The sequence below is a fragment of the Trachemys scripta genome, chromosome 5 (genome assembly GCF_013100865.1).
Source record: "Trachemys scripta elegans isolate TJP31775 chromosome 5, CAS_Tse_1.0, whole genome shotgun sequence".
Classification (NCBI taxonomy): domain Eukaryota; kingdom Metazoa; phylum Chordata; order Testudines; family Emydidae; genus Trachemys; species Trachemys scripta.
In genome coordinates, this window is record NC_048302.1 from 97,497,507 (window position 1) to 97,512,930 (window position 15,424).

The 15,424-nt window shown below is 40.3% G+C and overlaps 1 protein-coding gene across 11 annotated transcripts in view; it reads right to left on the bottom strand.

Moving 5' to 3' along the window:
* Positions 1-2,000: 2,000 nt before the first annotated feature.
* TBC1D1 (TBC1 domain family member 1) overlaps positions 2,001-15,424 on the bottom strand; it is a 184,555-nt gene continuing 171,131 nt past the window's right edge. For 10 of the 11 annotated variants that reach the window (XM_034770846.1, XM_034770856.1, XM_034770847.1 and 7 more), the window contains 3 exons: positions 9,796-9,965; positions 4,249-4,419; positions 2,001-2,892 (listed from right to left, as the gene is read on the bottom strand). In XM_034770846.1, coding sequence (XP_034626737.1) covers positions 2,692-2,892; positions 4,249-4,419; positions 9,796-9,965 — 542 coding nt within the window. In that variant the 3' untranslated portion in view covers positions 2,001-2,691. Of the gene's footprint in view, positions 2,893-4,248; positions 4,420-5,355; positions 5,523-9,795; positions 9,966-15,424 lie in introns of those variants that run through there. The other variant, XR_004645772.1, reaches the window with a different exon arrangement.

The window sequence follows — 15,424 nt, forward strand, 5'->3', positions numbered from 1 at the left end:
GGGGACCTGAAGGTGTGTGTCAGGGGTATCATACAGCACCAAGCTGTATTACTTCTCTCTCATTTCTGCATGGAAACGCCTGGGCTTTGCAAGGGTTGGTAACTTGGAGCAGGGCACCTCCTTTACTCCATGTTCTTCCTTCCTGCCCCCCCTTGAGATCTAGTGGCACAGGGCAGAAGAGGCAGGAAAATGATCCCACAGAAACAGCACGCTCATCTGATTCCATGTAAGCAAGGGAGATCCTAATGCAGTTGTCCCATTAATGCTCAGATCCTGTGCTGGGGATGGCCTGGGCCTCAATGTGTCAGTCAGGTATGCTATTTGCCACTTTAGCAAAATCTGGTGCATTTGTACATGGACAGGTTTCACCCTGGAAAGCTCTGCTTCTTGGCAAAATCAAACTCACAAACATGTGGACACTTGAGACTGAAAATGGATGCCTACCTACTAACCACACTCTCCTCTGGGAACAGTTGTTCTAGCCCCCTTTCAACTCAGCATCATATTGTCTGAAGGAAAATAAATTCTTGAAAAAGTCGTTGGGCCAGAGGCTTTCCTCCACTTACACTGGGAGAGAAGCAGAACATGAGCCAAATTACGGCACAACTTGAGTCATACCAAAAATATACATCCTGAGCCAAGAGATACAGACGCAGGTCCAAGTTCACAACTGGGGTTCTTAGTGTGCCTAAAAAAGTTTGATGTCCATCAGTTTTCATTAATAACTATTTAAAAATGATACTGTGATCTCAGGGAAACTCTTAACATATTAGCTTCAGAACTATCACACAGAAAACTTTGTTTTTGTTCTTAGATGCAACAAAACATGCAAACAAATTTTGGCTTGGATCATTAACTTTTCTCTGTTGTTCTTTTAATGTAAAAAGCCAGTGTATGAGTAATGGCCCCTAGATGTCCAAATGCAACATAACTTAGCCCTCAAACTGTAAAAGGGTACAATGTAAAGAGATTTTAAAATGTGAAGTGTGAGCTTCTGTATGGTTTCTCAATTCAAAAAAAAACCAACACAAGAGGTAAACAGATTTGTAATGTCTGGCTTGTATGGAATTTAGACTCTAAGCAAACAATGTGGATTTGGAGAACCAGCCACATCTAAGAAATTACAGGAATCAATCTGTAATTTGGAAATTAAAGAGCAAATTCTCCACTTTAATCCACATGCTAGTATTGGATTCGCACCAGAGTGCACATTACAGCTGTAAGCAGAATGTACCATAGAGAAACATGCATGAAGTAAAAGATCTTCCACCACATTGTGGATTAGAGAAATAAATGTGCCCTAAAATTTTAAGAATAAGAAATTGACAATTTAGGAAACTCACATCTGAAATACTAATCTCCACTATAGCAACAAGTTGATACCTGTAACACTGAGTTTGGGGAAGAACAAATTTGTGATACTATTTGGTCTAATTAAACACCAAGTTAACTGGATCTCCTTGGATATTATTGCACCTGTAGTTGAAACAGTGGTGCTTTAACTGGCCGGAAAACTACTTTCATTGTATTTTCCAGAAAAGTGAGCTTTTTAAAATGTGTAATCTTCCTCAAAAGAGGCATTGTAAATAGGCCATGGTCCTAATTCATACTTTAGCCCAATATCCTTTATAAAGCAGTGTAAGTATGTCTGGCACAAAATCAAGCTTTGAAGTGCCTCCACCATTTCAGAGAAAGAGTCTTAAATATTGTTCTTCTCCAAAGGGTGGATGGGCACCGAGTACCAAACTAAACTAAAAATCAGCAGGCATTCAGTTCCCCGAAAGAGGCTGTCTGACATCACACAGCAGATCAGAAATAAATAAAATGACGCCTTTAGGCAGGATGATAAATCCACTACAATGCTGTGAGAGTGACAGACTCCGCCATGACAATGTCAGTGTATTCTGTTGAAAAAGTAAAATGCAGTTACCTTCAATGGTACATTTATCAGATCATGTCAATCAACAGTACTAAAACAATGGATGTCAAAACAAAACGTATTAAAACAGTATGTTTTATAAAGACTGATGGCAAAATGCTTCACAATTATAGTTACGTACAACCAAGTCCAGCTCTCCAGGGTCCACTAAGTTAACACCTTTAAGCACACAAAGCAGTTATCAGAGGCCTTAACAACATGATTAGTGGAACCCAGCCAAGCCACAGGAGAATTACACTCTCAGAATCTATCGAGTATGATCACAAATCTATCCATGAATGCTAATACTTTGTAGTCCCAAAAAGACAGAGTCAGTTCAAAAACTTCACTGATGTAATTCTCCAGCCTTTTACAGAACACCTATTAAACGTGGAGTTTTCTAGTAGAAAAAGGAACACACGTAACCAATATGAAGCACTTAGGTTTAGAAGCACTTATGGAAGAGTCCATGACCGCAGATATTTACAGTACATTGTATCTGGAGTGTACATATGTTATTTAGTTATTTATTCCTGCCCATCATTATATTGCATATTTTATAGTTTACAAGAATTCTATAAGTTAACAAGCAAGAGTCTCCTCCCTGAGAAACGTGCTTCTCATATTTTTGCAGACACTCCCATTCCCTCACTCGGCTACAGTAAGGCATGGACAATGCTAAGAAGACAGTGTCAAATCCCAATGATGACAGTAAAAAACAGTTCTTCCCTTTCTCTTTGTGGAACTTGTCTGCTCCATTACAATTGCAGCTGTCAGTTGGCATCCATGCACTCTTGCCTAGTAAGTAGATGTTTTCCACCTGGGCTGCCTGTCTGCGTGCGTAGATCTTCCACAGTCTGCAGCAAAGCTTTCCTCTCCAGCTCTAAAGTGAGAATGGATTGCTTCAATTTGCTCTCGTTGTTCAGTAAAAATTCTACTGTAGCTTCTAGGTTTTGGATCTTTCCATTTGCCACCTTAAGGGGAAAAAGAAAACAAGAATTTCCTAAAAAACTGTGAAATCAGTGGACCTTACAGACGGAGTTCTCCTCAGTCCTTCAGACTTTTAAAAAGTCCTACTGAGATATGTCATGTTTGTAACAGATTTTCTAATTAGAAAACACACACTGAATTAAAGCGTAAGTACCGCTACTTCCACAAACCTAGTATTACTTATAAATAGCATTGTCTACAGACAACAATCCATTTTTTTCTCTTTCTCTCTCTAATCTTTATTGTTTAGGCTCTAGTATGATTAAACCTAGAATATACCACAGAGCAGATTAAAAGTTAAATCTACAAATAATTAGCTAATAGATCTTTATATTTATTAGCTGCCACCTTTTAATTAAAGATAGCATCACTATTAATCCAGGGCTCTACTCACTACAAAACTACACTCCATAGGTATCAAGGTGCAGAAACGTTCATGACTCAGAAGGAAAAAATGTGTCTGCCAACGATTGAGGGAACAAACCAAGCTGAGTAGGATTTGAATAAGCATCCAAAGGCCTGTATTCCATCTTACCTACTCTGTCATCTAGCTTCCAAGTTTTTGTTTTTGATCCAAGAAGCTTGAAAATCTAAATATAGAGCCCATCTCTTACCCCCATATTCCCTTTAAACTACCCATGTACTCAGAAGTTGTATTAACATGTTTCTTTGCAAATCAGACAGAAAGAAGGAGCCCTGAGGAGTTCAGAGTGGATCAGCTCCTTCAGAGACCAACTGTACCATCTCTGAAGACCTGCCTTGCGTCTCTCATCCCTCAGAGGGCAAGTTTTGAAGCAGCCACTGACACAACTGCAGACTGAATGGACTGAGGGCAGATTCTGGACATCCAAGATGTACTATTTCACGTCTTTCTCATCATCCTGGATCATGGGTTCTCAAACTTTCTCATAACAAGGATCACCCCTTAATAGAGAATGCATCTCAGAGACATCTCTCCCATTTGTGACTGCCTGACTACAGCAATTGCTTAAATGCGAAAATGATGTTAAGACTGCATTAATGTATCTTCAGCTGTCTTCTCCAGCTGCTAAATTACATTAACTGAAGTGAGCCAGCATCATGTGACCCCAGCCAGCTTTCCACAGGCCACCAGTAAGCCCTACATTCGGGAACCTCTGCTCCAGAAAAACTTAAAAGGTTTTAAATACTGGTAAGTCCACCTGGTACCAACTGTAAATAGGAAATACTGAAGTCAGTAATTTCAGTTATGCCTTAACCTGGATCAAATCTGGCCTACGTCTCCTCTATACAATGGTCTCTTCTGAAAATATGTACAAACAATGGTTCAATAGCTCGTTAGCTGGAAATATAAACAGTACCTGCAACTCCTCCAGTAGATCAAAGTTCTGTTTTCTCAAACTAGTGTTTGCCTTTTCCAACTTATCCATTCTCTGATTGTCATTGAGAGACGAATCTATCAACTCATCCTGAAGCACGTGATATTCAACTTCGTAAGCTTGCAACTGCTTGGCGATATCCATTTCAAACACCTGTTATATACATATCGGTATTAGATGTTATGAAGATCAAGAGAATCAAATGCATAAAAATTCTGTTGGTTTATTTTTAGGGTGTAGAGTACTTTTCTAGCTTATGTCCCATAGTCTTGAGGCAGTGATGTCCAATGGGTAGAGGACACGCACAGGAGTCAGACATGAGTTCATTTCAAATTCTGACATTAACTTGTTGTATGACTTTGAGAGGTCACTTACACCAAAGTTTCCAAAAAGTGGCCACCGTTTTAGGTGTTTCCATTTTTAGATACCAAACTTAAGTCAAGTTGGGCATCCAAAAATGGAGGTACCCAAATTTAGGTGTCACTTTTGAAAACTGTAGCTCAAACCCCTTTGTGCCTCAGCCACCACACATGTAAAATGTGGATAATACCTGTCTACCTTCATATAGCACAGTAAAAGCTTCACATGAAAAGTACTGTGTGCAAACTACTTCACCTATTTCTGATCTTGTTATATAATATTTTTAGTGTCTGAAAAAATAATAAAATTCTATCATTACTTCAAAAAATTTAATAGAGGAAACATTAAACCATGTTGGAGCAGAATTCTATTTTTAATCACTAGCTGTTAATCATTGACAGTACCCTCAGACTGTATCAAGACAAATATTGAGCCACACCCTGATCAAGAGACCTTATACTTTAAAGGCAGACAAATAAAGCAAAGTACATTGAGAGAGAGCCAGAGGAAAGAAATACTGTAATGTTCTCCCCCCTGCTTGTGGTCTTAGTATATCTGCTTTCCAATTTTCCAGGAAAGCTAAGTGGTAGACCGTATTACTCTAAGGCCCCTGAAGTACCTCACAGAATGCAATGAAAAGATGAAATGAGAATGACACAAATGTCAAATCACAGAAACGAATGGAAAACTAAACTTGAGTCACTCAATAAAGATACAATAGGAAAATACCCCAAGTACGGAAGTTAATCATTGTTCCTTATTTTAATTTCTTGTATCATGTTTCTCTTGGAAAGGATTCAAAAGTCAATTCCCATCTGAGATATTCATTGAAGTAATGAGAAATATTGCCCGTTTCCCTCCTTTGCTTTGGGACACAAGGGGTAAAGTTTTCATTGCTACAGGAGGGATATAATTTAAGAAGATATCAGCTATATAATAAAATGACTGTAACAATCTTAAAATTCATATTACCTGTTTATTACTCACACTATAAAAATGATCCCTAATAGTTTTACTGCAGCATGAGTGTAAATGTTTGGGCTTCTGAACATTAAAGACTGGATCTCAAACATAGTTTAGGTACAAGTAAATCACAGAAACATAAGATTAGAGGGGACCTCAAGAAACAGGACCGAGAATACATAGATTATCCCTGACACCATTTTCTTAATAGCAGCCCTTAACATATTTGAAGATTGTTATAGGTCTCCCCCGCCCCGCCCCCCTCTTCTTTTCCCAAGACTAAACAAACCAGGTTTTTTTTAAATTTACAGGTCAGGTTTTAAAACTTTTAACATTTTTGCTGCTCTCCTCTGGACTCTCTCCAATTTGTCCACATCTTTCCTAAAGCGTGGCACCCAGAACTGGACACAGTACTCCAACTGAGGCCTCACCAGTGCTGAGTGGAGCAGGACAAGTACCTCCCATGTCTTACATATGACACTCCTGTTAACATACCTCAGAATTATATTAACCTTTTTAGAAGGTGCATCACACTGTTGACTCATATTCAATTTGTGACCCACTATAACCCCCAGATCCTTTTGATCAGTACTGCTGCCCAGGCAGTTATTCCCCATTTTATAGTTGTGCATTTGATTTTTCCTCCCTAAATGTAATACTTTATTGAATCTCATCTTGTTGATTTCAGACCAATTCTACAATTTATCAAGGTCATTTTGAATTCTAATCCTAGCCTCCCTAGTGCTTGCAACCCCTCCCAGCTTGGTGTTATCTGCAAATTTTATAAGTGTACTCTCCACTCCATTATCCAAGTCATTAATGAAAATATTGAATAGTATCGGGCCAAGGCCAGATCTATGCTGGACCCACTAGATATAGCCTCCCAGTTTGACAGTGAACCATTGATAACTACTATTTGAATATGGTCTTTCAACCCATTTTACAGTAATTTCATCTAGACAACTTCTCCTAGTTTGCTTATGAGAATGTCATGTGGGTCTGTAAAAACCTTACTAAAATCAAGATATATCACATCTACAGTTTCCCCTGATCCACTAGACTAGTAACCCTGTCAAAGAATGATGTGAGGTTGGGTTGGCATGAATTGTTCTTGACAAATACATGTTGGCTATTACTTATTATCCTATTATCCTCTAGATGTTTACAAATTGATTAATAACTTGTTCCAGTATCTTTCCATGTATCTATGGTTGGTTGTCTGGTCTAGAATTCCCTGGAACGTCTTTGTTCCCTTTAAAAAAGGGAAGTTACTATGTTTGCCCTTCTTCAGTCCTCTGGGACCTCACCCATCACCCATGAGATCTTGAAGATAATCGCTAATGGTTCTGAGATTGAATTGGCTAGTTTGTTAAGTACTCTAGGGTGAATTTCATAAGCCTCTGATGTTAGATGTATACATCTAACTTATCTAAATATTCTTTAACTTTTTCTTTCCCTATTTTGGCTTGTGTTCCTTCCCCTTTGTTAACATTAATTGTGTTAAGAATCTGGTCACAATTTACCTTTTTAGTAAAGACTGAAGAAAAATAGGAATTGAACAACTCAGCTTTCTTGATGGCATTCATTAGCTCTCCTTCCCCACTAAGTAGAGGACCTACACTTTCCTTCAGCTTTTCCTTGCTCCCAATGTATTTATGGAACCTCTTCTTATTGCTTTTTATGTCCTTGCAAGGTATAACTCATGTTGTGCCTTAGCCTTTCTGATTTTGTCCTTATATGCTTTTGCTATCTTTTGTACTCATCTGTAGCAATTTGTCCACATTTCCACTTTTTGTAAGATTTCTTTTTGATTTTCAGGTCATTAAAGAGCTCCTGAGGGAGCCTCATTGGCCGCTTACTATTCTTCCTATTTTTCATTTGCATGTATGGGATTTCCATTTTCTATGAAAATGAAAGATTCAGTAGAAAATACACAGTTGTGACTTTCAGAATCAACCTATGCAATTCAGCAAAGCAAACTGTTAGTTTTGTCATGACTGCTGTCTTCCAAACTCCTTTGCACTCAGAGGGGGGAGGGAAGTCCCTGCTGTCATAACCAAAGCATCAACTCCAAAAGGACAGAACATTAGGCAAATCAAAAATTTCACCTAAAAAGCTAACAAACTTAGGGCAAGTTATGGCATAGAAGCCACAGGCTCCAGTTGGGGAAGGTGGGAGGATACGGAGTTGCCTTGTAGCCTTGTAGAATCTGCGATCAATCAGCTGCTCTCTCTAGCAGCAGTCCTTATCAAAGGAAAGCAGCTATTCAGTCCTCAGGTCATTTTACCTGCCTGCTCTGAAACTAGAGCAGTTTGAACGTGGGGCAAAATACCCCGTCGCTTCTGCTCAGACCTAGCAGTTTCCCTCAGCTCACCTAGGCATAGGTCTCTCTGTACAACCCTGCACTCTGGCTTTTGTGCACTGTACATAATCTACCCCTCCGGAGAGTACCAACACTGTTAATGTCCTTCCCCCTTAGACACTAATCTCCTCTAATTTTGCCCACCTTCCTCTGATATTAACTTTTGGGAAAAATCCTTAGCTAGTTTAATGAGCCTGTTTGTTTTAGAGGAGCATTGCTGCAAGCAAATGGAAAGCCATTCCCCCAAGGCCATTCTGCAGGGTTGTAGTGCTTTTACCATGGATCCTTCTGGTTTGAAGCCCACTCTCACTTCTCACCCCCAAGCCTATCTGTGGACAGGCAAATGCAGCTCCAACTGCAGAGTGAACCTCACCATGCTTTGGGGAAAGGAAAGGGGAAAAAGTCACCACATTTCTGTTCTGTGTTTGTACAGCACCTGGCACAAGGAGATCCTGGTCCATGATTAGGGCATTTAGGCACTACAGCAATGCAGATAATAAAATAGCAATACTTGCTGTCTGTATTTCCCCTCACTGTGAATCAGTTGTCATGGCCAGGTCATTTTCAGGGTAATAGGGTCTGTATGCAGACCACTGCAAACACGGGTTATCCATGTTCTTTACAGACCCACAAATACAGTATACTCCCGATTATCCAAACATCCTGGGCGACAGATAATCGGGATTTCGGATAATTGACAGGGCAGGAGCCGTTCAGCAGTGGGGTGGCCACCAGGTCCTCCTCCTTGCAGTCCAGGCTAGGGGGAGTGGTCTCTGCTCTATCCTGCCAGAACCACAGCCACCCTACCATCCCCCGGCATCTTCTGGGATCAGGTGTCACTGGTCCTGCAGCAGTGCAGGGAGAACTCTGCAGCTCTGCTGTCATGACCCTGCTCCCTCACTCCTGTGACAGCGAGGCTGCAGAGGTCTCCCTGGCTGCCACAGGAGCCATTCAGCAGCAGGGTGGCCTCCTCTGCACCCGGGGTCTTGTCCTCCTGTTCGCAATGCTGACTGTGGGTCTTTTCTCTGTTATCCAGACCTCCACATTATCCCAATCCCTTCCTTGTCCCAGCATGAGATAGATGCCCTCTGTAGCATGTACCTCACACTGAGGGACAAGGAAGAGATTTGGATAAATGAGATTACACTGTGCATCCGTTAGAACCACGTTTTAATCACAGTAGTGTTTCATCATTTCCCTCCCCAATGGAATAACTGCCATCTTGAGGGATGACTCAATGTTTCCCAGTACTATGACTGAATGCAGGAGACTGCACCATCCCATCTCCTCTGTCTGGAAGATAAGTTTGATGTTCCACAGCATTTTGCTACGTATTAACAAACTTGCATCATACAACTTGGCAGAGCAGACATCATCAACAAAGAGAAGTCTATGGCGTGGGTAAGAAAAGTTAACGTGCATGAGGCTCTTGTAAAACTATTTTTTTCTTCTGAAATTAGATGTAGAGAATCAGACTCTGGAAATGGATAAGCCTAGTAGTCATTCAACCCACCTTATTGCCTAACCTGTAGAATGCACTGTTTCTAGGATACAGTATTATTGCCAACAAAATGAAAATCAATTAAATACACTTAGTAAAAATCAGAACTGTAAATGTAATTAATGTAATTAATGATGACTAACTAATATGTAAGGATGCCCAGGTACTGTATAAGTAATATGGTTCGAAAGCTTCTTTAACATATTCCAAACTACAATTAGTAACCTATTCTCAAGCACTTTTCTCCACTGTGATTTTACAAAAGAATACTACTGCTCCTAACTTCTGCTAATAAATACATCATTTCTCTTGATAATAGGTAAATGTTCAGATTGTCTCATACTTGATTAATGGTCTTTTCCATCTGTACCAAGCCCAGGTTTGGGAGAGTGTTTTTAATAAAATCCACTATGGTTTCTAAGTTCTCATGTTGCAGAATCAAGGGTTTGTGACTTCCCAACAGGCTTAAAGCCACTTTAAATATAACCTCTGATCCCTGAAGAAAGAGCATATCTGTGAAAACAAAGAAAAACCAAAAGTATATAAAACAAGCACATCTTTTGATAAGAATAATACAACAGTAAAATTTCCAAAGTATAACACCTTTATATACTATAGAGATCAAGAGGCTAGAAATATTCACCAATCAGGCATTTTTGTAATTGTGTTTTCTAGTTAAACAATTTTTTTTTAATAGTACCTTACACTGAGAGGGGAAATGGAACTTTTGTAAAAGTTTTACACTGAAAAAGAAACATTTCTTTAATCCATGGAATCTGCATCACAGGAAGTCAATAGGACACACAGTGTGTGGGATTTTTGAAAGTATCATATATACATATATTTTATGTAGGAACTGTATTTTCAGCTATGCTAGCTAAGTCATATGCTTCAAGGGCATGAACTGAGCAATGCTATGTAAAGGAGTTCCTTCTCCTGTTCTGTCGAAATAGTGTACAAATAGCCACATGTAAGAGAGAGTGAATGTGCGTGTGTCCACACATGCATGCGTTGTGTAGTGGGCTGTGATTTTTTCTAAAGCATTAATATACATGTGGCATTATGCCCCATATTCTTCATAGCAATATTTTTATGATATGATTATGACATAACTATGATGTATTTTATGCACGAGGGGTCATCTAAGATATCATAGAAAAGGTTATGATTCACTGAATATGATTATCCTATTTGTATGCGTGTATCATTTTGGTATCTGAAGTTAGGAATATTGCCTATGCACCTATTACAAATGTGTTTACACCTCGGGAATGCCCAGTAGGCAGAAGGCAATCAGTCTAGATGGCTGGCTGGGAAGGGCCATTAGGTCTTAGAAGATGCTAATCTCCCACCAGGGAGCTTTCCTGAGGATGCTATAAACAGCCTCTGACTCATGGCTGTTATGACCCTACAGGGACATGTGACCAAGTCACCTGGTACTGGACTCCATCTTGGAATACCAGTGTGTTTCCACTGAAAGGCATGGGAACTAAAGTTGGAGACAAAGAGTTCTTGCCATATGCAAAAGCTATTTAAGGGGAGTGACATCACGTGGCTCTTCACTGACTCCCCACCCAAAGCAGATGCTTCGAAACACCTGAGAAAAAAGGACTGAACTGGGGGAGAAGGGCTGAACCCAGGCTAGAGGGATTTCTAGCCTGTGAAAGGAATACCTTGGGTTTTAAGCTGCAAGCAAGTGAAGCATGCCCTTAAGAGCCCCCAGCCAGCTTAAATCATCATTTAGGATGAGAATTTGCTACTCATATCCAATTTCTTTAGTATATTAAGCTTAGATTGCGTTTTTGTTTTATTTGCTAGGTAATCTGCTTTGATCTGTTTGCTATCCTTATAATAACTTAGAATCTATCTTTTATAGTTAATAAACTTGTTTTTGTTTTGTCTAAAACCAGTGTGTGCAGGAGTTATTAGTTGGGGCAGAAAGCTGTGTATATTCCTTTCCACATTGAGGGAGGGGGCTAATTTCATGAGCTTATACTGTACAGTTCCCTGTGCAACACAAGACGGTACAATTTTGGGTTTAACACTCCAGAGGTGAGTGCGTGCCTTAGGAACTGGGAGGTGCCTTAGCTGAGCCTTCCCTTGAAGAGCTGATCTCAGCATCTCTGTGTAACTGCAGCTGGGTGTGTCCCTACCTGTACGTGTGCTGGAGGGAGATTGAGAGCCTGTCACAGCAATATAGTGTAAAGGGAGCCCAGGCTGGTGGGTCAGGTGGGCTCAGTGGTACCCCCAGTTCCAGGTGGCACCCCAGGGGGAACCCGTCACAATACATCAGGACCATTATTATTCAATTATTTAAGTGACAATAGTGTATTTCACTAGCTAGATCAATTGCCCTGGTTGGTAGGGTGACCAGACAGCAAATGTGAAAAATCAGGATGGGGGTGGGGAGTAATAGGAGCCTATATAAGAAAAAGACCCAAAAATCGGAACTGTCCCTATAAAATCGGGACATCTGGTCACCCTACTGGTTGGTGAGTTATCACCCAAGACATCCAGTACATATTTAAGCTATGTATAAGCTAGGCAATGCAGTGAAATTGGACAGTGTTACTTCTTCTTGTATGTGTTATGTTTTTTGAAGGGGGTCATGAGAACTCTATGAGGAAGTAAATGGAAGCAGCAGAATTTTTTGTTCAGCTGTCAGTTCTGAGCTTGAATGGGATTATAAATTAAAGAACTTTAATAAATCAATAGGTACCTACACTTTAATTATAAGGACTGAGTGTAATCTTTCTTCAGCCCTATTTCTTACCTACTGGAGGGAAGTGGAAAACTGCATTAGGAAAAACATACCACACTGCATATGGGACTTGAGTTAAATAAATCAGTTTTCTAACAGCATCTGGTTTATTTGCTTTTTAATATAAGTATCTGATAAACATATTAATATCCTAACAAGCCACACTAGTAATCACATTTGTAGTGTATCTTGATATCTCACTACTGTAGGCTGTGTATTAATGCTGCAGGTGGCCCCATAAAGATAGCATCCTGGTACACATTCAGCACAGTGCAGCCACAGTATCTAGCTACCTTTCAGCGTTAACTTCCTTTCCATCTCTTCCTTTTTCCTTTACAAACAGCCTACAATCTAGCACAGGTCTTTACAGAGACAGGAAATACATGAGCGCAACCCTGCAGCAGCCAACGATACCGCTCACAATCCATCTGGCCAGGGGAGATACAAAAAGCTCTTTTCCTCCATAGACTCTCTTGCTACTAGACCTCAAAATCTGCTCTGGGTTTTAAAGAGCGACTTTCATACAGGAGGAAGTATCCAGTATATTACAAAAAGTTATTAAGGAGAGAAGGAAACCATATGGAGGGTAAGTGGATTTTTGTTTTCAGTTCAGGTTTGCTAATTACCAAATATATCTGTGTTTATACAAAGGCTTTCTATCTCTCTTCCTTCTACTTGAACCTGCAAATGAAGTCATGCTGCTGAACTGGTAGCATCACAATAATTTATATGGTAATAGGCTGATGCCAAACACATTAGGACTTCATGATCAAATAGAAGAAGAAACTGAGCCATGAGGGAAAATGCTGATGTCAAAACCACAAGTCTCTCCAGTGCAGCAAAGAACATAAGAAAACACTTGCTGACTACATTTCTCTGTACAAATATTCTCCCCTTAGAAGCTTGGATCAGAATGAAAGTTTCCCCCTACAGTTCCTTGACTTTACCCTGAAGTCATAACTCATTTCACTCCTTTCCTGTATTCATCTCGCTCTCACAGAGGGACAGAAAGAGCATAAAGCACATGCAATAACTGATAATAAATCTTATATTTCTGCCCCAGTCATCCTAAAAACAGTGCAAACAGCTCCAGTTCCAATTCAGTACATTCTATAAGAGGTAGGGCTGCTCTGAAAGATGTAATGGAAAGTGAGCATCTGTCTTCATATGTCTATAGAAATCATAGAATATCAGGGTTGGAAGGGACCTCAGGAGATCATCTAGTCCAACCCCCTGCTCAAAGCAGGACAAATCCCCAGACGGTTCCCCCCCCTCCCCACCCCAGTTCCCTAAATGGCCCCCTCAAGGATTGAGCTCACAACCCTGGGTTTAGCAGGCCAATGCTCAAACCACTGAGATAAACTTCAAAAATACAGGACATTGCTCTTTAAGGAAATCTACAGTATTTAATATTAATATAGCGAACACTAAGCAAGAATCAAGAAAGATGAAGTACAAAGCAGAACCTAATTAAGCAGAGAATAATACATCTACATGACCCAACACCTGCCCCTAAAAAAGATGCAGATTAACTCAAAGTGACCTATTCAGTATTAAGGTATGAGCTGGATTGATTATATACTTCTGAAATCCCTCACTCGTATATAAAATAGTGAGCAGTGAACAAAGGCCCATTTGTTTTAGGAGCTTATCCATCCCTAAGGCTTGCTGTAAGTGGGCTGCAAGCCAGCGACAATGCAATGTAGGCATCCAAATTAACGTCAGCGTGACTGGCAGACATCAGGATTTAAAATCAAGTTATCTACAATCTTGGAACAGAATAAATGTTGTTCTTCCAAGTCTCCTCCACCACTAAGTAAATAGGAGGTTTTAGAGAACCTTTGTTTTGCAGTACCCTCACATGACCTTCTATTCTGAAGTGTTGAAAGTTTGGACAGATGGAGAAAAAAGGAAAAAGGCAATTTTGCTACTTTCTAGCATAACACAGCTTTGTAACGCCAGAACTTCTTTATAACCTATGGCTTTAATACACTGGAGTATAGCCTTCGGAAGACAGTGGGCTCTAAGGTAGTCTAAACGCATTGCACCTTTAACTACTACATTATTACATAGCAATTGGGTTGCAGCAGTCAATGGCCTGTCCACTATTGGTGCACATGTGCCTCATGCACTTCTGTCCAGAGTCTTTAGCCAGCAGTATCCTGGCATGCACCCTAGTCTTTACCCAGTAGGACCAGGCAGTGTGCATGCGCCCTGAGAATCCTCATGCTCTGCATCAAGGGCATGTAAGGGCAGAGTGCATCAGTGCTCCTCAGTGCTTCTGGCTTTGAGAGGGAGCTTGCAGTCTGTGCGACTGCCAGCTAATTTCTACTGAGTAGTTAATAGTTTTGATATTTTTAATAGCTTTCAGAATGAAGTGGTCAAAGCGGAGACTCTGAGGTTACTGCCTGGGAGTAAGCAATACTGGAATGTGCATATGGACAACCATGCGAAGGAGAATGGGAAGTTATTTACCTGTACAGTAACAGGAGTTCTTCGAGATGTGTTGTCTACATGCACATTCCACAACTTACCCACCACCCCTCACCTTTAGGGTCCTTATCCTTGAGATGCTGCAGTTGAGAGGAAACTGAGGAGCACTGGTGCACTCTGTTCTTATATGCCCTCGATGCAGAGCATGAGAACTCAGGGTGCACGCACACTGTCTGGATACTGCTGGCCAAAGATTCCAGACTCAAGAGAATGAGATGCCCATGCACCTATAATGGAAAGTGCATATGGACAACACCTCTCAAAGAACTTCAGTTCCTGTAGGGTAAGTAGCTTTCCATTGAATGGGCTGCACAGTCAAAAGTTGGCAGGTAAATCAGTTTGTCTGGTTAGTCGCATTTGAGACACTAGAATTCAACTTTTTTTTCTTCCTCCCTAGGAATCTAATAAATGAGTGATAAAACCAAAACCTGTCAGGTTGTGCAAAACTGAGTGACCAGTTGTGTAGGAATTACCTGGTTCCCAGCACTATGTGCAGTATTGCCAACTCCAACCATTCAAAAATCATAAGATTGGCTTAAAATCATGACAATTAAAAAAGAAGTTTGAGGTTTCTATCTTTCTTCAGGTTTCTGAGCCTTTGGTATGGCTGAGGGTGAGAAACTTTCATTTTATAAAGGTTTCAGTTCAAGATTCTCACCTAATCATATGCTTCCAGGAGTTGCTGTTTAAAGAAAGCCACCAAATATTGTGAGACTTT